We start from the raw sequence: 22,882 nt of genomic DNA, 5'->3' as shown, positions 1-22,882 counted from the left end.
ATTTTTTAATGTGCGAAAATTTCGGACGCGAATTTCGCGCTCAGTGTGCAAGGGCCTTTAGTCTGGAGACGCCAGCGCCGGATGATTCTGTCAGCATTAAAGACTTTTAAAATAATTTACTTCAAAACTCACTTTCATGTTTGAATGCCTTCTGTTTGTGATCCGATGTGGATTGTGATATTGTAATATGGTGGGTATTAAGGTAGAAATATTTATAGGGTACGCGACATGTATATGTCCCCTGTTTAAAGGGCTATGCACGCTAACCAACAAATATGAACGGTTGAAGAAATCAGACTATCACAAATCACATTTATTTATTTTATCTGTCAGTAGCCCACGTCTCGTCTCTTACTGGACTATCATAAAATAAAGCAACCTTTTTTTTCGGGAGCTCTGTTTCTCTGACTGAAAATAACTCCTACTGGGAGAGAGTGCTAAAGCTCCTCAGGTCGTATTTTTGGTAGCATATTTGTAGAAATTATCATTCTTTCTAAATGTGATGTAAATATGTCCTGAACTACCAAATAAACAGAAACGGGCTCAACTAAAGAAGTAAGTGTGTCCTCTTTCTTTTGTTAAATAGACCTAACGGTAAGCTAAACCACTTTATTTGACTAATGTGCAATTTTGACACAAATTAATTATGATCGATATATCAATTTTTATTGTAAACCTGTGGTAAAACAGTTTGATTAAGCGACAGACTAATTTCTGTCTTGTTTTCATCGGGCACAGCGACACTTGTGCGTCTTTTCTGGCATCTTCCCACTTAAATAAACATTTAGTGCAGCAGCAGCGTGCATGAGGAGAATATGTTGAGTTCATTCAGACCTGAGCGATTTTGTGTTTGTTTGTGTGATTGTTTCGATGTTTGGAGTGAGAACTGTTACCAAATGTCAAGTTTTAGATCTGTGAGGGAGAGGAATGGATGAGAATCGATCTCAAGTGTTGCTGCTGCCATTTTCATGTTTAACTGACAGAGAAGTCCGTTAATATTTCATGTTTATTTAATTATTTTGTTAAAGACTTTTAATTTGAAACTGCTTTGTAAAGAGCTGTTTGAGTGGAGACTTTTATTATGAAAAGCACAGAGGGACTCAGGAAGAAAGTTGTCTACACCAAGTTGAAGCTGTATTCCACATTTCTAAAGAGTATTTATGTTCATTTACTCATCTGAAGTTACAGAAGATATTACAAGATGCAAGATTAAGTTCTCCTTTGGTAATAAGCAGCCAGTGAAGTAAGTTTGTCATTTATATTGTATGTTATTAATGTGGATTGTGTTGCTGTGTGGAAAAGAGTGCATACAAAGACTAGTTATAGTTTGCTGTTAAAGAGCTGCTCGGAAAGTTTACAAAGACAACATTTATTTATATGATTTATTTATGTCCTTTTATATTCTTTATTGCAACTTTATTTTTGTATATTTAGTTTTCACGGGGCATCTTGAGTTGGATGGTTGTCATGGTGAACCAATCAATAAATCGCCTGTCAACAGAGAATCCTTATTATTCGGGGGGTGCTACAACCTGTATTTCTTTGTCGGCATTTATATTTTGCAGATTACATTTACTCATTAAAATTTATGTATATTCTAACAGTTTACTGTCCCTGTATGAGTAATGAACGTGGGGAATTTAAAATATATGCATGCATGGGATGTTAATGAAGTGTGACACACGAAACGTCATTTATTTATTTATTTATTTTTTTACTTCTGGAAAAATGCTATGCTGGTTTAGCTGGTGGACCAGCAAGACAATGTTGGTCTACCTGCATGGTCTTGCTGGTGATGCTGGTCAACCAGCATGGTCTTTGTTTGAATTTTTTTATCTCATTATTTTGTACATTTATGCAGCCAGTACTTACAATGTCCATTTAATAAGTTACTTGTTTATTTCTACGTTTAAATGACTGAAATGGTAGACAATTAAATAGAAATTAGGCTAGCAATGTAAAGGAGTTCTTTAAGGGCAGTACTATATTGTAAAAACTTGGCCTGCAATACAACACATAGGCCTACAACTATATCAATTTTCATACAAATTCATTACAATAAATAAACTGAAGATTCTTAAATATTAGGCTAACATCTGTTTGAAATAAGTTTTGTCATTGCAACAGAATATTTGTACGTTACATTCACATTTATAGGAATTACTTAATACCACTGCTACCATGACAATATATACAGTGCATTCAGTATTCACATATAAATTATGATAATAAATTATCATGCTTCATCTTCCTTGATACTTAATGTGTGAGATGAATACTATAACCATCTACATTTTCTAGCCTTTGTGGCAATATGGCCTGTAACAGTCAGTTAACAAACATTGTATGAGTACCGTGTTCCTACAAGCATCTGCTGACAATGTATTGTGGAGGATGTTTAATAAGAAAGTAAATTGCAGTAACTTTATAATGCAGTTTGTTGGAGAAATAATGACCCTTGAAAGACCACCTCATCTGTCAAACATGATGATTATAGTTTCAGCATGGAAGTTCACTGACCTTAAGGATCAGTATTGTCACAGAATAATCTAGATGTATAGGTCCACTCACTAACATGGCAAACCCACACTTGTGATTTCGCAGGGTCTTTCCTTGAATGGAACTGGTTAAGGCAGGGATGGGCAACTTCAGTCCTGGAGGGCCACTGTCCTGCAGAGTTTAGCTCCAACCCTAATTAAACACCTGAACAAGCTAATCAATGTTTTCAGGATTACTAGAAAAGAGTTTTTGCCAGGGTTGGAGCTAAACTCTGCAGGACAGTGGCCCTCCAGGACCGAAGTTGCCCATCCCTGGGTTAAGGTGTCATTAGATGGCCTAAATGTGAACTTGGGTCATGTGATAACAGGACGTGGTGGTGGAGGGGTGTTTGATAGTGATGATAAGCCCTGTCTGTTTTTTTCTTCCTGTTCTTGAGTGCTAATGTCCTCCTAGATATTTCTTCGGCCTTCCGCTGACTACTGGTCATTGATTTGAATCGACTTTGACCCCTTTGCAGTCGATGCTGTGAACGGTTTTGGTCTGGAGTTCACAGACTGTGCATGTCTGTTTCCAGATTTTAGGCTCTCTCTCTCTCAGAAGACTAGGCTCTCTCATATGCATTTGGAAAGTCACAAATGTATGTCTGATCACCCGTTTTTAAAATCATGCATTTTCGGCTCCAACCTGTCAACTGAAATCCGACACACTGGCGAAAAAGGATTCCACTTACAAGTCGGATACACAAACCCATAACCTTGTGATAAGGGAAAGATGAGTGATGGTGTTTATGGAGAAATCCAGAATATCGTATCCTTTCCTTCAGAAGGGGGTACAGAAATTGCTGTTCTTTAAAAAAAAAAATTTATAATAATTTATACAAATGATAAAGCTTTTTGAAAAAAACAGCAATTCCTTCTGAAGTAAAGGATACGATATTCTGGATTTCTCCATAAACACCATCACTCATCTTTGCAAAACAGTCTCTGTGTCTTACTAAGGCTAGGCTATAGCTTTTGCTTGTATAAACTAGCCTAGTCCTTCCTAATGCACGATTATCCTGTGCACTACCATTTCATCTGATGCATGTTTTTGTGCAGAAATGAAGGCTCTTTTTTCATCATCATCATCATCAGTAGTCTCTGTTACTCTGCCACTATCCAGAACAGTTGGGTCTTGACATTTGTGAAACTCTTTACTCTTCGGCCATTTGTAATTTCCAAACAGAACTCCTTAACTTGCTCACTAACATCATACCTTGTGTTAAAGGGATACTCCACCGTATTTTCATATTAAACTATGTTATTCCCTTAACTAAGACGAGTTGATACATACGTCTCTCGTCTCAGTGCGTGCACTAAATCGCTCTGTCTTGCGCGAAACTTTGTTAGCACTTAGCTTAGCCCAGTTCATTCAATATGGGCCAAGCAGAGAAGCAACCAGACACCTTGACGTTTTCCCTATTTAAATACAGTTACTCGAGTAGTGTAACTCGACCTAGGACAGTGACACAAAACAAAACGTTGCGCTTTTCTAAGCGTGTAAAATGGATAACTATATTGTATGGCGGAATACCATAGCAAGTGCTTGTAATATCTTCACTAGAGGGAGCGGGGGCCGGTGAGAGGATTTTTCACGAGTGAAGATATTACTGCGCCAAGTCGAAGTGCTCACAAGCACTTGCTATGGTATTCCGCCATACAATATAGTTATCCATTTTACACGCTTAGAAAAGCGCAACGTTTTGTTTTGTGTCACCGTCCTAGGTCGAGTTACACTACGCGAGTAACTGTATTTAAATAGGGAAAACGTCAAGGTGTCTGGTTGCTTCTCTGCTTGGCCCATATTGAATGAACTGGGCTAAGCTAAGTGCTAACAAAGTTTCGCGCAAGACAGAGCGATTTAGTGCACGCACTGAGACGAGAGAGGTATGTATCAACTCGTCTTAGTTAAGGGAATAACATAGTTTAATATGAAAATACGGTGGAGTATCCCTTTAAAGAGTGGTATTGCTCTATGCAACATAAATTTGTTCAAAATCTGCAGAGCTACACACTTTGTTCCATGCATCAGTTTCAACAGACCACCATGTGCATTTTTTTTTCAAACACAAATGCATAGTGTGCCCAGAGCGGCCCCCGCAATTTCACTGATTTTGCAAGGTGAGTTAGCAGGTGTACATTATAGGAACACGCCGACTTTTTAAGGCTTATTCACCTTATCCCCTAGAGTTAGATAAGTCCATACATGCCATTTTCATCTCTGCGCGTGCTGTAACTCTGTCTAACGCATCCACCGCTAGCCTAGCTTAGCACAAAGACTGGAGGTGAACGGCTACAGCTAGCATACTGCTCCCAATAAGTGACAAAATAACGCCAACATTTTCCTATTTACATGTTGTGATTTGTATAGTCACAGCGTGTACGAATAACAAGGTCACATGAGACACAGCCATCTTCTAACCGTATACATACTGGGAACTATATTATCAGAAGACGAAACACTTCGACTTCTGCGGAGTGATTTACTCCAATTCTGAGTGAACTCTCTGCTCCTCACCACGGGGCTTCTCAGGAGCTGCGAGTAAATCACTCCGCCGAAGTAGCAGTGCTTCGTCTTCTGAGAATATGTGACCAGGGCCGGAGTGGGACTCATTTTCAGCCCTGGAGTTTCATGCCTTAGACCGGCCCACTTTAGTTCCCGACTGATTACTAAAATAATGTAATTAAAACCTCAGTATATAAGGCCCAATCTTTCAAGGACTATCCGGCCTTTCCCCCTACCCCCCCCTACCCCTCCAAAAAAAAATCGAGACAACCCTACCACTTCACGGGAATGCGCAAAACGGAGGGGTAGGGGCAAGGGGTGAATTGAGATTGAGCCTAAGTCTGCAATAGTGCACTGTTCTGTACAGCCTTGTAATTATTTTTCAAAAATATAGCTAATTTTCTATTCAATGCAATATCAGTACACAGGGTTTTATTAATACAGAGGTCCCAAAAGTGATCTAGGGGGTTCGGGGGCATATTATTTTTCCACTGTCATTGGCAAAGAACATCTGACTGTGTTAAATAGGAATCCATTGTAATAAAGTTATTCGCATTATGCAATAGGCTATTGCTCTACCTGCTCTCCTCTCTCATCTCCATCTCTCGTTCTTCTTCTCACAGTCTCTTTATCTTTACCTGTAAATCTCCCCTTCCTGAAGCTGAGCTTAGATTGATACAGTCTTTGCAAAGTGATTATTTATATCGGTCGTTTAAAAATTCTATTGTAAAACAGCTGTTTAGTTTAGCCACTTGCACCTTATCTCGTGAAGCGTCACGTTGGGATTTGCGCGCGGCCGCAGCTTGCGCTTCTGTGAACATAAATCCCGCTTGCCGACGAGCGGTGTTTGAGTGCTGAAGCAGCTCAGATGATGAGGTCGGTTATCAATGCGAATCATTGCAGCAGTTAATATTAGGCAATTATTTCACAACGTTCATTATACACTCAGGAAAAATTACCGAGGTCCGGACCTCGACCTCAATGTTCGGTACGGCCCTGACTCATAGGCTATTTGGCCGCTTGAGTTTCTAGAAATATTTTATTATTCTGGCCTTTTCAGCGCCGCCTTTGCGCCTATAGGCTATTATCCATGTTTTGTATCGCTTATTTTTTTGTTCGCACATCTCTAACAAAGTGACTTTATTTATTTTTTGTGGGGCTGCGATTAAAATAATAATAAAAAAAAAATAGTGGGGCTGCGCTATGACTGGAGCCATAAGGAAAGCATTCAACCCAGTGCCATGACAACACCGGCCTTCCTGGCCAATAAAACAGACCGGCCCACCGGGAATTCTCCCGGTGCTCCCGATTAGCCAATCCGGGCCTGTATGTGACCATGTTATAAGTACACGCTGTGACTATACAAACCACAACATGTAAATAGGAAAATGTTGGCGTTATTTTGTCACTTATTGGGAGCAGTCGGGCCAATTTTTATTTTTTTTTATTTTTTTTTTTTTACAAATCGAGCTTTGGTCGGACTCGGGCTCATAGCTTTTCTCCTTTCATCATGCCCATAATATACGTGCAGAGCGCAGGCTACTGTATGAAATATTGTTATATTGATAATATTATAAATATGCAACGCAACATGCGATTACACGAGTAACGCGACGCGTGCGCAATGCATGTGACAGTTGAACATGCAGAGCATCAGGGAGAAGTTGGAGCGTAAGGAGTTACTAAAAGTTCCCAATACTTCAGGAAAAGCTGCATTTGAAAGAGTTTTGATTACCACAACAAACATTGACTTGACTTGACTTTTGGCGCACAAATAGGTTACTGAACAAACACGTTTGAGGCGGCTAAAGTCAATGTGTATAATATAATGTGGTACATCCGAAATCGCATACTTCCTTAAACAGTAGGTGAAAAAATTGTGACAAAAGAAGTATGTCAGAATATACTTCTGTTGCCTTCAACAGAAGTATATAAGCCTTCTACAGTGGATTCTATTCTTTTTCTTCACAACACTAGTGAATAAATAGTGAATGAGCCTACTCAGTTCAACAGATTTTTTTTCTTTATTATATTTTTATTATTATTTAACATTAGCCAGTTGGCGAAGATTTCTTTGAAACGTTGTTCTTCAGTAAAGTTACTTGACATCAAAAAAAGGTGGGCCATTTCGCATATAAATTACACAATAAACGCATATAGAGACACATTTACATGAGAACAGGCTGGATGAATTGTTGTTAATGTGTTTTATTGTAATTTGCTTGTTGAGCCAGATGAGTGTTGTTTTTTGTTAAATAATTGTTATTATTGTGTTAATGTTTACTTGTTATTATTAAATAAACTTGTTACGTATATTAATGTACCATACCATACCATAATGTACCCAGTGCATGCTGAAGTTCCTGGTCTGAAGGGGCCAACACGACAACATCATCCATAAAGAGCAGAGACGAAATCGTGTTGTCCCCAAACCTGACACCCTCCGGCCCCTGGTTGCGCCTAGAAATTCTGCCCATAAAAATTATGAACAGAACTGGCGACAAAGGGCAGCACTGCCGGAGTCCAACATGCACCGGAATGAAGTCTGACTTACTGACGGCAATGCGAACCAAACTCCTGCTTCGGTCGTACAGGGACACAGTCGAATGCCTTCTCCAAATCCAAAAAGCACATGTGGATTGGTTGGGCAAACTCCCATGAACCCTCCAGCACCCTGTAGAGGTTATAGAGCTGGTCCAGTGTTCCACAGTTGGGACGAAAACCGCACTGTTCCTCCTGAATCCGAGGTTCTACTATCGGCCGGATTCTCCTCTCCAGTACCCTGGCATAGACTTTCCCTGGGAGGCTGAGAAGTGTGATCCCCCTGTAGTTGGAACACACCCTCCAGTCCCCCTTCTTAAAAAGAGGGACCACCACCCTGGTCTGCCATCCCAGAGGCACTGTCCCCGACCGCCACGCGATGCTGCAGAGGCGTATCAGCCAAGACAGCCCCACAACATCCAGAGACTTGAGGTACACAGGGCGGATCTCATCCACCCTGAAGTCACAGAGGTTTGTCACTGAAGTTTCTTGACTACCTCGGTGACTTCAGCTTGGGTAATGGACGAGTCCACCTCTGAGCCCTCAGCCTCTGCTTCCTCAATGGAAGACGTGACGGCTGGATTGAGGAGATCCTCAAAGTATTCCTTCCACCGTCCAACGACATCCTCAGTTGAGGTCAACAGCTGCCCACCTCCACTGTAGACAGTGTTGGTAGGGCACTGCTTCGCCCTACTGAGGCGCCGGACGGTTTGCCAGCCGATAGTCCTTCTCCATGGCCTCATGAACTCCTCCCAGGCCCAAGTTTTTGCCTCCACAACCACCCGGGCTGCAGTTCGCATGGCCTGCCGGTACCCGTCAGCTGCCTCAGGAGTCCCACAAGCCAACCAGGCCCGATAGGACTCCTTCTTCAGCTTGACGGCATCCTTTACTTCCGGTGCACCACCGGGTTCAGGGATTGCCGTCTCGACAGGCACCGGAGACCTTACGCCACAGCTCCGAGCGGCCACTTCGACAATGGAGGTGGAGAACATGGTCCACTCGGACTCAATATCTCCAGCCTCCCTCAGGATCCGGTCGAAGCTCTGCCGGATCTCTCTGACAGGAGACTCGGCCAAACGTTCCCAGCACACCCTCACAGTACGTTTGGGTCTGCCGAGTCTGTCCAGCCTTCTCCCCTGCCATCGGATCCAACTCACCACCAGGTGGTGATCAGTTGACAGCTCCGCCCCTCTCTTCACCCGAGTGTCCATGACATACGGCCGCAGGTCAGATGAAACGACCACAAAGTCGATCATCGACCTACGGCCTAGGTTGTCCTGGTGTCACGTGCACTGATGGACACCCTTATGCTTGAACATGGTGTTTGTTATGGACAAACTGTAACTAGCACAGAAGTCCAATAACTGAACACCTCTCTGGTTCAGATCAGGGGTCCGTTCCTTCCAATCACGCCCCTCCAGGTGTCACTGTTGTTGCCCACGTGGGCGTTGAAGTCCCCCAGTAGAACAACGGAGTCCCCAGTCGGAACACTTTCCAGCACCCCTCCCAGAGACTCCAAGAAGGCCGGGTACTCTGCACTGCCGTTCGGCCCGTAGGCACACACGACAGTGAGAGACCTATCCCCGACCCGTAGGCGCAGGGAAACGACCCTCTCATTCACCGGGATGAACTCCAACACATGGCGGCTGAGCTGGGGGGCTATAAGCAAACCCACACCAGCCCGCAGCCTCTCACCATGAGCAACTCCAGAGTGGTGAAGAGTCCATCCTCTCTCAAGGAGTGTGGTTCCAGAGCCCCATGCGCCAACATCACGGTCCTCGATTTAATTTTACTCATAAAGGGTTTTTTGAACCACTCTTAGTCTGAACCATCGCCTAGGACCTGTTAGCCTTGGGAGACCCTACCAGGGGCATATAGCCCTGGACAACATAGCTCCTAGGTTCATTCAGGTACTCAAACCCCTCCACCACGTTAAAGGTGCTCTAAGTGATGTTGGTGATATCACTTCTTGTTGACGTTCGAAGTATTGTCAAACAAAACGGAGGCTAGCTAGACCCTCCCTCCTCCTCATCCGCGCACTAACCCCCCAAACCCCACCCCCAAATCATTCTTGTCAGTTATTGGCTGGAACAGTTTGTTATGTTTTCGTGGTGCGGGTGAGCCCAGTTTGTTTTTGTTGCTGTTTGTGGAGCCTGTGGTGTCTAGAGAGACTGCGTTTTTTTACAGTGTGTTCAGGGGACAGGCAGCTAGCGGATGGTGAGGAGATGTTTGCTGTATGTGACAAAAAATATTTTGGCCTAAAAAAACGCGTGACATCACTTAGAGCACCTTTAAGGTGGCAGTTCAAGGAGGGGGTGTATTAATGTATATTAATAAAAGCTTGTATTTTCATGATTTTCATCATACCAAAATGCAATGTAGTTGTCCGCATTCCACCCTGGTGAACAGGCTACCATCCTTAACATATATTACTGTTGACCAGCATAGTTTCCAATGTTTGTAACCAGCATCTAATGCTGGTGCTGGTTTGCTGGTCATCAGCATGAGATGCGGGTGATTGGATGCTGGTCACAAGCATACCAGCACCAAAACACAACATATGCTGGTCTTGCTGGTATGACCAGCTATGCTGGTCTATGCGGGTTTTTCCAGCATGATCATTGTCAGTTTCTGTAAAAATCTGTAACATGTTAATGATTTAATTACTTTATTGCAATTCATTCATTTAGTGTTTCACTCAAATAATGTGTTTCTAACAGCAAACACTCAGAATAAAGTGAGATGATCTGCTGATGATCCTGAATGGCTTGCTGAATGAGTGTTGATAGTCTGAGGCTCATCAATATTAACAGATCTGCTGAAAACACTCTTTGTTTCATGACAATAGTTCCTGTTTTCACCTCATTTATTATGCTGATGTCTTCAGATTTCCTGTAAATGGCCACTTAAAACGTATTTCATTGGTGCCAACAGACTGATGGTATTTGTTGGTAACTATATGTAGCCAATTTTATTTGTTTATGCTTTCAACTGTTATTCTTACCATTATTTATATTTACATTATTTTATTCTGTTGTCCACGAGCATAAAAACAAACTCAGTAACTTATATATTTTTTGATTTTACTAGCTCCTCACACTACAATTCATCATCAGTGAAGCTCCTCCCACTGTAATTCATCATCAGTGAAGCTCCTCCCACTGTAATTATCCAATAAATTCTGGAATATTCCATCAGCTACAAGTGAAGACGAGCAACAATGCATCCGGAAGAGCTGAAATCTGCAAAGACTGAGTTTATTAAAGAGGACAGTGAGAACATGAGTGATCCAGAACCCTGCAGAATGAAACACACTGAAGATCCTGAAGAACAAAGAGGTTGGTGTTTATTCTTCATTCATTCATGATGCTGAAGAACATTCATGCTAGAAAGATTCAAGAACATAAACACTTTTATATATTTTTTTTAAATAAAAGGTGTTCAGTAAGTGAAGGTTTCATATTGATTGTCAACATCAGTTCAAACTAAATTTAAATATTATAATTATTTTATTTTACATTTATTTTATATATGGTTTATAATTTGTAACAGTGTTACCAGAATTTTGACCTGAATCTACATCTACTCTGCTTTACTGCAAACATTTGTGTTTTTTCTCACAGTGAAATTCACTTGATCTTGTGTTTCTTGAATGGCCCTTAATTAAAACGTCTTAGTAATTTTTAACACAAATGTTGGTCTCAAAACATGGCAGTATTGTGTATTTTAAAGTTCATATCATGTTAGATAATTGTGTCATTGATTAAACATGTTTAGTTCTTAATACAGAAACATGGGATTTTTGCCTAAATTGTTTTTAAAAAAAATAACTGGAAGATCAGTGTACCTCATTCATGGAAAGTTTCAGGAACGTATAATTAATTTATAAAAAGTCTTAAATTATTGTAATATGTTATAGTAGTTTTCCGTTGCATCTAGGATCATTTTTATCTCCATTCACTCCATATTTATCACGGAACAACGTCTGCATTATTTAATCCTATGACCAGTGTTTGTAACAGCTGCCGTATGCATACGGATAGCCTCAAACTATCGGCCGATGCCGATACACGTAAAACCCGCAAATATCGGCCCGATATATCGGCCGATCACTAATTTAGAACATTTGAAAATTAATGTTTTTCTTTCATTTCAGACGCGATGAAAGTGAAGGAGGAGAGTGATGAACTGAGTGAAGTGAAGGAGGAGAGTGAAGAACTGAGTGAAGTGAAGGAGGAGAGTGAAGAACTGAGTGAAGTGAAGGAGGAGAGTGAAGAACTGAGTGAAGTGAAGGAGGAACATCATGTCAAACCTGGAGAAAAACCTTTGAGTCGCTCAAAGACTAAAAAGACATTTTTCAAGAAAAGAAGAGCCAATAAATCTTTCACCTGCACTCAGTGTGGAAAGAGTTTCACAAGCAAACATAGTCTAGAGCGTCACATGAGAGTTCACACTGGAGAGAAGCCGTTCTCATGTGATCATTGTGGGAAGAGTTTCATACAATCATCATACTTTAAAGCTCACATGAGAGTTCACACTGGAGAGAAGCTGTTCACGTGTGATCAATGTGGAAAGAGTTTCACATACAAATATCTTCTTGAGCTTCACATGAAAGTTCACAGTGGAGAGAAGCCGTTCACATGTGATCAATGTGGGAATAGTTTCAGTCGATCATCATCCCTTAAAGAACACATGAGGATCCACACCGGAGAGAAGCCGTTCACATGTGATCAATGTGAAAAAAAATTCCCTAAGGCATCAGACCTGAAGAGACACTTGGCAGTTCATACGAAGGAGAAGCCACATTCATGTTCTGTGTGTGGAAAGAGTTTTTCAGTGCTGTATTATTTACAAAGACATCAAAGAATTCATACTGGTGTGAGAGAGTACGTGTGCTTTGAGTGTGAGAAGACTTTTATTTCAGTGAGCGTTTTAAAACGGCACCAGAGGATCCACAGCAGAGAGAAACTGCACACACAATCTGCAAAGACTGAGTTTATTAAACAGGACAGTGAGAACATGAGTGATCCAGAACCCTGCAGAATAAAACACACTGAAGATCCTGAAGAACAAAGAGGTTGGTGTTTATTCTTCATTCATTCATGATGCTGAAGAACATTCATGTTAGAAACATTCAAGCACATAAACACTTTTAGATTTTTTTTTTAACAAAAGGTCAGTAAAGGAAGGTTAACTGTTTTATTTTACATATATTTTATATATGGTTTACAATTTGTAACAGTGTTATCAGAATTTTGACCTAAATCATTTTTAAAATTATTATTATTATTTTTTTTTACAAATTTACAATCTACTCCGCTTTACTGCAAACATTTGTGTTCTATCTTGCAGTGAAATTCACTTGATCTTGTGTTTCTTGAACGGCCCTTAATAATTAACTTTTTAGTAGTTTTTAATATAATTAAATATCAATCTAAACGTTGGTCTCAAAACATGGCAGTATTGTGTATTTTAAAGTTCATATCATGTTAGATAATTGTGTCATTGATCAAACATATTTAATAGTTCTCACTACAGAAACATGGGATTTTTGCCTAAAATGTTTTTTAAAAAATAACTGGAAGATCAGTGTATTTCAGGGATGTACAATTAATTTATAAAAAGTTTTAAATTATTGTAATATGTTATAGTAGTTGTCCGTTGCATCTGGGATCATTTTTATCTCCATTCACTCCATATTTCTCTCTTTGAATTATTTTGATTATTTAGAATAGGGATCGACCGACATGGATTTTTTAGTGCCGATACCGATCAGCCTTAGCCGATGACCGATACGGGCTGCCGATATTTGGAGCCGATACTGCTTTTGCTCACTAAATTTACATCATAGAAATGACACAATGATGATAACAAATGTTACAAGTCTCAATTTAAAAAAGGAACATTTATTGAACTTAAAAAAAACAATATTTGACAAATATTAAAAACATGTGAGGTAGAGCAAGTAAAAAAAAAGTTCAGTGCTGAAAATACTGAAAATAAATATTTAAGCATAAATAAAATAATTACATTATACACAGTAGCAACAAGCAAGCAGCACAATAAAGTGCAAACTGTACTATACTTTTCTTCTTCATTTTAAAAGTAACCAGCTATTTACAATCTAGTTAATTTTAAACAAAACAAAAACGATTTTAAACCAAATAGATTCTCAGTTTATTATGAATTAGGGACTGTTCACATATCGCGTCTAAAAACGTGTGGAAAGCACGGCCGCACCGCTTTCTCCTTTCTACAAGCGCTTGCGCTCCCGTGGCGTCTGTCATTGCTATGCAATATAACCATGAACTGCACTCTCCTTGGCGACGAGGAAGTAAGGATTAATTTATTTCTAGCCCTTTACGACTACATATATTTATTGAGATGAGAAATAAAAACCTGCCCTGTCTAGCTATGATCAGCTGTTCGTCTGAGCTTTCGATGTTGTCATGGAAAGGTCAGTTGTTTTTTGTCACATGACCTGCGTGTGCTTTCCTGCATTCTGGAAAGTTTAGATGTTTTCATCTCACCACGGCATAGGAGCGCCTGGACAAACGAGTGTGCTGCATTCTTTGCTTCTTTTATGAGCACACGTCCAAACCTCAGCCAGGTGGTCGCTGAATAAAACTCCCACAAATATCACGGAATCACGGACCAACGTCTGCATTATTTAATCCTATGACCAGTGTTTGTAACAGCTGCCGTATGCATACGGATAGCCTCAAACTATCGGCCGATGCCGATACACGTAAAACCCGCAAATATCAGCCCGATATATCGGCCGATCACTAATTTAGAACATTTGAAAATTAATGTTTTTCTTTCATTTCAGACGTGATGAAAGTGAAGGAGGAGAGTGAAGAACTGAGTGAAGTGAAGGAGGAACATCATGTCAAACCTGGAGAAAAAACTTTGAGTCGCTCAAAGACTAAAAAGACATTTTTCAAGAAAAGAAGAGCCAATAAATCTTTCACCTGCACTCAGTGTGGAAAGAGTTTCACAAGCAAACATAGTCTAGAGCGTCACATGAGAGTTCACACTGGAGAGAAGCCGTTCTCATGTGATCATTGTGGGAAGAGTTTCATACAATCATCATACTTTAAAGCTCACATGAGAGTTCACACTGGAGAAAAGCTGTTCACGTGTGATCAATGTGGAAAGAGTTTCACATACAAATATCTTCTTGAGCTTCACATGAAAGTTCACACTGGAGAGAAGCCGTTCACATGTGATCAATGTGGAAAGAGTTTCATTCGATCATCATCCTTTAATTTTCACATGAGGATCCACACCGGAGAGAAGCTGTTCACATGTGATCAATGTGAAAAAAAATTCCCTAAGGCATCAGACCTGAAGAGACACTTGGCAGTTCATACGAAGGAGAAGCCACATTCATGTTCTGTGTGTGGAAAGAGTTTTTCACTGCTGTATTATTTACAAAGACATCAAAGAATTCATACTGGTGTGAGAGAGTACATGTGCTTTGAGTGTGAGAAGACTTTTATTACAGCTGAACATTTAAGACGGCACGAGAGGATCCACAGCAGAGAGAAACTGCACACACAATCTGCAAAGACTGAGTTTATTAAAGAGGAAAGTGAGAACATGAGTGATCCAGAACCCTGCAGAATGAAACACACTGAAGATCCTGAAGAACAAAGAGGTTGGTGTTTATTCTTCATTCATTCGTGATGCTGAAGAACATTCATGTTAGAAACATTCAAGCACATAAACATTTTTAGAATTTTTTTTTTTAACAACAGGTCAGTAAGGGAAGGTTTCATATAGATTGTCAACATCAGGTCAAACTAAATTTAAATATTTTAACGGTTTTATTTTACATTTATTTTATATATGGTTTACAATTTGTAACAGTGTTACCAGAATTTTGACCTGAATCATTTCAAAATTTACAATCTACTCCGCTTTACTGCAAACATATGTGTTCTTTCTTGCAGTGATATTCACTTGATCTTGTGTTTCTTGAACGGCCCTTAATAATTAAAGTGTTTTAATAGATTTTAACATAATTAAATATCAATCTAAATGTTGGTATCAAAATATGGCAATATTGTGTGCTTTAAAGTTCATATCATGTTAGATAATTGTGGCATTGATCAAACATATTTATGGAAGTAAAATAATGTCAAATGTTTTTGAAACAAAAAGCCTGTTGAATTGCACTACTTGAAAAAAAAGTGCTTTGCATTAAGCATGCTTACATTTTAATGCATTGTATTTTTAGGGCTTGCATTTTTATGGGCTGAAATTCAGCATTGTTGAATATTTAAGCAGTGAATATTTCAATTCAAAACATCTCAAACACATTTTCATTATTAAAAATTCAATAATCCATATTCACCTTTCATATTTCACTTCCAAAATATTCAAACTGTTTAATAAAACAACCTATTCAATATTCAACAGGCAATTTTTGGTCCATTTTATTTCTCTTTGCAAATTAGCTTCCACAAATTCAGTGGTTCAAATTCGACAGAAAATTCTATGCTGATATCCAGGAAAAGCAGTAGATTGCCGAGCACACTCTCCATCTGCGACTAACAGCAGGAGGTGCAAAAGCGTGTGTTGTTGACGAAGACCGAGCAACAGTTAGAGCAAGCCATTCATTCATAAAACTCATTTACAGCAATGTAAGTGTATTTGTGATTATGATGGCTGTTTTATGTTAAAGCTGCAGTCGGCAAGTCTGGCAGATTGAGTGGACTTAGCCAAAATTTTGAATGTTTACAACTCTCATGCCCCTCCCCCACTACCAACGAGCACCCGCCCATCGTCAGTGCGTGTGTACCTGATTTTCTGTGAACGCGTCCGTCTCTTCAGCATCGATCAACACCATGGACTCGGAGGTAGGCTGCCCTGGCTAATCTATCCATAGATAGCAATAACCGAGGAATTGGAAGCTTGTTAGTAGATTTTCTCTCCGCCATCACGCTTCGTACAATCTTCAGGCGAACTTCAGGCGTGTCGTGTGCATGTGATATTGTAATGTGCGCGTCTGCGCGAGGGAGGGGGGATCTGTGGCGTGTGCACGAACTGTGATTGACAGTCAGATCTCACACCCCCCTGCGCTGATTGGACCCGATGAGACGGGAGCGGTGGATTTTTGCAAAACAAATAACACGCTCCAGGTGGAGTTAGAAGCTCGGGTTTTTTCTAAAACCACCTTATTTATGTTGTTCTGTCGGATTATAGTGTCAATTTCACTGAATTTCATCAAAAAAATGTTGCCGACGGCAGCTTTATGCATCTTTCTCTACTGTGAACGAGATTATAATGTTATTCCCCCGATGCGGATGTAGCTTACAGATCCAATGTTACATTTTAGGTTGACATATATTTCTCTTGGTTGTTTAGTGGCCTTAACTTTATATTGCTGCAATGTGCTGCATGCAGGCTATTGGGGTTTCCCTCAATACTTCAGGATTCCCCTGCTGGACATATAAAATGCTTAACTTAGCTTAATGGACTAATACAGTAATAAAAAAACAGGCGGGCAGGGTTTCATTAAATATTGAAGCTTCCCCGGGGGCCGCCATTGATTAGCAGACCATCACCTGCTGTTAGCATTCCATTGACTCCCATTCATTTTGGCGTCATTTCGACAGTGAATAACTTTACTGCAATTTTTGTAAAAATAGGCTAACGTTTGCGTCATAACCATGCAACTCTCTGTCGCACAGTAGAGAAATTACCGTATAGACAGGAGGAGAAGCTCGCGGGCAATCGGGGGGACGTGGAGGCAAAATGACAAAATAATTCATCAGAATATTTAGCAAAAGTTTCTCCTGCTCCTAGCTCAAGGACACCTCCTACTCACACTCTCCGTCTCTGCAAGTTTCGGAAGGGAATGATTCATATTTCTCTTGGCACAGCTACTAGAAGACAGACGGGTTGCTCAGTTTGAGTCTGCGCAGTACGCTCAGCCATCAGGAAGTGAGTGCTTCTAATTGACTTCAATTTTCTCCGTTGAAACCTATGGGGTCGCTGTGTCCAGTTTATATACTGTATGTAAAAAACCAAACTCACATTGGACATTGGACATTCGTACATTTAGGGACCGTCTGTAAAGTTACTTACGACATTGGTATACATGTTTCTAAATTAAATAGCAATAGAAGAGAACGACTTACAGTCATAAAACCAACTGTAAGTGTTCATGTAGTGTCAGGCATAATGCGCACCCTTTAGATTTGTGATATTTATTTAAATAAATTAAAGTTTGCTATTGAAGTTAGAAACGTGTATGAATATTTACGTCGTCATTAGGTTAACACTAATGTTGTATGCAACTTTAGAGACGGTCCTAAATGTGCGAATGCCCAATCTCAAGCCAATTTTACATTTAGGCTACATTTATTCATTTAGCAGACGCTTTTATCCAAAGCAACTTACAGTTAAACTAAACTAACAATAGGACTACAATATGCAAGTGCTATGGCTCTTTCCAGTTTAATCGAATGAAGTACATGTAGGCATATATAGGAGCAATTTTAAACCTGGGGGGGACAGTAAATGCTGGGGGATCGGGGGATTTTTTTTTTTATATATATATATATATATATATATATATATATATAAAGCACTTAAATTCTCAAAATATGTTATCAGTATTTATTTTAGCATTTTAACTTCCACATTACCTTTCCTACGTTACGTCAGTGGCAGATACAGAACGTCATTAATAGGTGGGCCTGGTGAATATACGGAGGGGCAATATCAATATTAGGTACAATAACATTACGATGTCCAGCAATCGATTTAAATAGTAGGCTACAGGGGGTTTAAGTTGTCGTTTAATGAGATGCAGCCTAATATATGTCATATACCTTAATGGTCCAGTGGTAGAGCTTTAGCCAACCCTGTCAGAAGTTCTGGGTTCTAATCCGCACTCGTATAGTTTTTTTTTTTTCTCATCAAAACCGATTATGTTCATCAGTGGTTGTATATCAAGCAGGGACACGTTTGTTTGCATTATGTTTTTGTGATTTCACCAGAATGAATAGAGAGTATCAGCAACGGATTGAAGCGCGCGTCCGAGTGAAGACAGTGGGAAGTGTGCGCGAGCCACATGAGAAAACACTGAATCCACACCACTGATCACATCGGCATCGAGCACTTGATTTAAAAAATCAGGGTTTTAACTTCATTCAGGAGATTTTGGGTTACTGCACAACTGACAGATGACTAGAGAGAGAGAGAGAGAGAATTAATTGATCAAGTGTTGATTTTATGCCAGTATATCACTGGGAAATGCTCAGCATTAAACTTTGCGCGTTAAATTCATATTCGTTAAGTTCATATTCTGCTTGCCTGTAGCCTATAGTAGCCTACAGCCTACTTCCCAAATAAGGTGCAATCTTGGTCTTTTATATCACTGTATTAGTCCATTAAGCTGCTTTTTTTCCTGGATCTCAACATAGAATTTTCTGTCGAATTTGAACCACTGAATTTGTGGAAGCGAATTTGCAAAGAGAAAGAAAATTGCCTGTTGAATATTTTAGGTTGTATTTTTAAACAGTTTAAATATTTTGAAAGTGAAATATTCACAGCTTAAATATTCAACCATGCTGAATTTCAGCCCATAAAAATGAAATCCCAAAAATACAATGCATTAAAATGTAAGCATGCTTAATGCAATGCATTTTTTTTTTTTCAAGTAGTGCAATTCAACAGGCTTTTTGTTTCAAAAACATTTGACATTATTTTACTTCCATACATATTTAATAGTTCTCAATACAGAAACAATACCTAAAATGTTTTTTTGTTTTTTTATAATTGGAAGATCAGTGTACTTCATTCATGGAAAGTTTCAGACGTATAATTAATTTATAAAAAGTTTTAAATTATTGTAATATTTTAGTAGTTGCATCTGGGATCATTTTTATCTCCATTCACTCCATATTTCTCTCTTTTAAGTATTTTGATTATTTAGAAAATTTGAAAATGAATGTTTTTCTTTAATTTCAGACCTGATGGAAGTGAAGGAGGAGAGAGAAGAACTGAGTGAAGTGAAGGAGGAGAGTGAAGAACTGAGTGAAGTGAAGGAGGAGAAACATATCAAACCTGGAGAAAAACCTTTGAGTCGCTCAAAGACTAAAAATACATTTTTAAAGAAAAGAAGAGCCAAGAAATCTTTCACCTGCACTCAGTGTGGAAAGAGTTTCACAACCAAACAAAATCTAGAGCGTCACATGAGAATTCACACTGGAGAGAAGCCGTTCACATGTGATCAATGTGGGAAGAGTTTCACATACAAACATCATCTTGAGCTTCACATGAGAGTTCACACGGGAGAAAAGCCGTTCACATGTGATCAGTGTGGAAAGAGTTTCACAACCAAACACAGTCTAGAGCGTCACATGATAGTTCACACTGGAGAGAAGCCATTCACATGTGATCAATGTGGGAAGAGTTTCACATACAAAAATAATTTTGAGCTTCACGTGAGAGTAGTTCACACAGGAGAGAAGCCGTTCACATGTGATCAATGTGAAAAAAAATTCCCTAAGGCATCAGACCTGAAGAGACACCTGACAGTTCATACGAAGGAGAAGCCACATTCATGTCCTGTATGTGGAAAGTGTTTCTCTTTTAAAAGTAACCTGAAGCCACATATGAAGATCCATGCAGTGGAGAAACACATCAACACAGTCTGAAGCCCCGTTCACACTGCCAGCGTCACGCAGCGACAAAGCGACACAATCCCATTCGTTCCAATGGAGCGCTGGCGACTTCCGGCGACACGAGCAACAGTGACCGTTGGCGACAGAATGTGGGCGTGTCAAGTGACAAGAGACAAGCGACAAAAGTTGAAAAATTTCAACTTTATGCAAATGAGAAGCGATTTTCGCGAGCGACAACCAATAGGAAAGAAGACTTTTCAGTGGAGCTCACGTCACCGTCTCGAGTGCAGGCAAGACAGAAGAGTTCGGGGGCGATTTCACTGTTATGATTTGACTGTGCCCACATACATGGATATAATAAAATGATGCATGGAAAAGAAACATACAATTATATATACATTTAGTTCGAGTGTTGTAATTTTATGATGCAAGTTTTCAGCACTGCTGCAGTTCATTTTACAGTTTCCCCTGCATTATGTGGATTATAAGGGACAAGAAAATGGATTGTCAAATTCGAATGACGTTTTAGTAACTGTTGATAGTATGAGTGAGTTTAATTTGTTGATTGATCGATCGTTAATGTAGTTAAATTTTTAATGCACTGCACTGCTGTGGTTAATATAACAACACTCTACCAACAGCATAATATTCCTTTTAAATCTATTAAGACCAATTCCTAGTCAAATTATAATCATATCTTAGTTTTATATAACACTTGTGATGGTATATTCTATAGATATGCTCAGACGTGCAGTCTACCAATAACATTAGAGCGACAGCACTAGGAACGCCCACAAGCGACTTCACTGTACAGAGACTAGCGACATGCAGCAACAAAATCGCTGGTGGTGTGAACGGGGCTTGAGATCACATTAAGTAGTTCATCTTTATGTGCTGAGAAATAAAAGCTGCTTTTCCACCTTCAGAAAAGGTTCCAGTTGTGTTTCCACTTGAGCCTGGTACGGCATGGCACAATTACAAACCGTTCTCGGCCCTGAACTCTCAGCACCCTTGGCTAACCATGCCGAACCCTGATGGTTGAATGTGTGTAGTGACATCGCCACTCAGGATTGGTCACTTGTCTGTTGCCTAGGCAACAATGTTTTTTTTGCTCAAAAAATGAGATGCCTACTGTCAAATAAATGAGGCCTACGATTAATCAGATGCAAATAGAAATATAAAACCAGTCCTAATTGAGAGAAAACAAGTTGACAAAAAGATTAAATCCAAAATTGGGTGATAATATTGTATAACGAGTGATTTATAAGCAATTTTTTGTAGGCCGGTCATTTTTGACCGGGAAGACCACAAGTGTGACAATGTGCCATTTTGTACAAAATAAAAATTTTTCAAAACAAATTTCCTGGTGAAAAATTAAAGTAGACTAGTGTGATAAACAGTGCCAATTTTCTTCAGATTGTATTTAATATTTCCAAAATTATTCAAAAATAATGTTTTTTTAACTCAAAAAATGAGATGCCTACTGTCAAATAAATGAGGCCTACGATTATTCAGATGCAAATAGAAATATGAAACCAGTCCTAATTGAAAGAAAACAAGTTGACAAAAATATTGAATCCAAAATTGGGTGATAATATTGCGTAACGAGTGATTTATAAGCAATTTTTTGTAGGCCGGTCATTTTTGACCGGGAAGACCACAAGTGTGACAATGTGCCATTTTGTACAAAATAAAAGTATTTCAAAACAAAATTCCTGGTGAAAATTTAAAGTAGACTAGTGTGATAAACAGTGCCAATTTTCTTCAGATTTTATTTAATATTTCCAAAATTATTCAAAAATAATGTTTTTTTTACTCAAAAAATGAGATCCCTACTGTCAAATAAATGAGGCCTACGATAAATTAGATGCAAATAGAAATATAAAACCAGTCCCAATTGAAAGAGAACAAGTTGACAAAAAGATTGAATCCAATATTGGGTGAAAATATAGTATAATGAGAGATTTATAAGCTATTTTTTATAGTCCGGTCATTTTTGACCGGGAAGATCCCGGGGGTTTTTGGGTTCTGAACACCACACAAGGGTTAATACCGCGTGCTTTATATACATGTTGCTGCTGATTGGACTGCAGTTCTGACACACCCACCAAACAAGAGAAAACGCATCTCAAACCCCTTTGCACACCGGTGCACGCCGTTTCCAGGAAACATGACGTTCAACCCGGAAACCGTAGCAAAACGTTGCACACCATTTTGAACTTGAACGTGCCCCTGGTTACCAGCTTCTCTGTTGCTGGCTAAGCAACATAAAAGCAATTTGAGTGCTGTAAACACAAACTTATAATAAAATTAAAAGAAACAACATGGTTCCTGTGCTCTCCAACAATGTTATTTTTCAGATGCGTTTTGTCCTTAGAAATATTTTTCACTGCTGTAAATTGACATGATTAAGCAGACACAATTAATCTATAATTAGCTTGGTTGTTGATTATTTTCATGATCGATTTCATCAATTAGTTCTTGCAGCCCTAGTTAATTAAAACTTATTTTGATCATCTGTTGATTATTTTCATGATCGACTTCATCAATTAGTTCTTGCAGCCCTAGTTAATTAAAATTTATTTTGATCATCAAAAAAAATTTAATAAAATGAAACATCATGATACTGAAGAACAAAGAGGTTGGTATTTATT

At 39.3% G+C, this 22,882-nt stretch overlaps 1 protein-coding gene across 1 annotated transcript; it reads left to right on the top strand.

The window, feature by feature from the left end:
- The first annotated feature begins 1,083 nt into the window (after nt 1-1,083).
- LOC311071003 (uncharacterized protein) lies at nt 1,084-22,815 on the top strand. Its single transcript, XM_084095217.1, has 5 exons — nt 1,084-1,243; nt 10,675-10,922; nt 11,741-12,661; nt 14,417-15,247; nt 19,573-22,815. Exons 2-5 carry the CDS (start codon nt 10,805-10,807, stop codon nt 20,259-20,261), a joined length of 2,559 nt encoding a protein of 852 aa, XP_083951343.1. The 5' UTR covers nt 1,084-1,243; nt 10,675-10,804; the 3' UTR covers nt 20,262-22,815.
- The last annotated feature ends 67 nt before the right edge of the window (nt 22,816-22,882 follow it).

The sequence above is a fragment of the Abramis brama genome (assembly GCF_963993115.1).
Source record: "Abramis brama genome assembly, chromosome: 1".
NCBI classification, from domain to species: Eukaryota; Metazoa; Chordata; class Actinopteri; order Cypriniformes; family Leuciscidae; genus Abramis; species Abramis brama.
The sequence above is the reverse complement of the archived record's forward strand: the minus strand, read 5'-3'. Positions and strand labels throughout refer to the sequence as shown.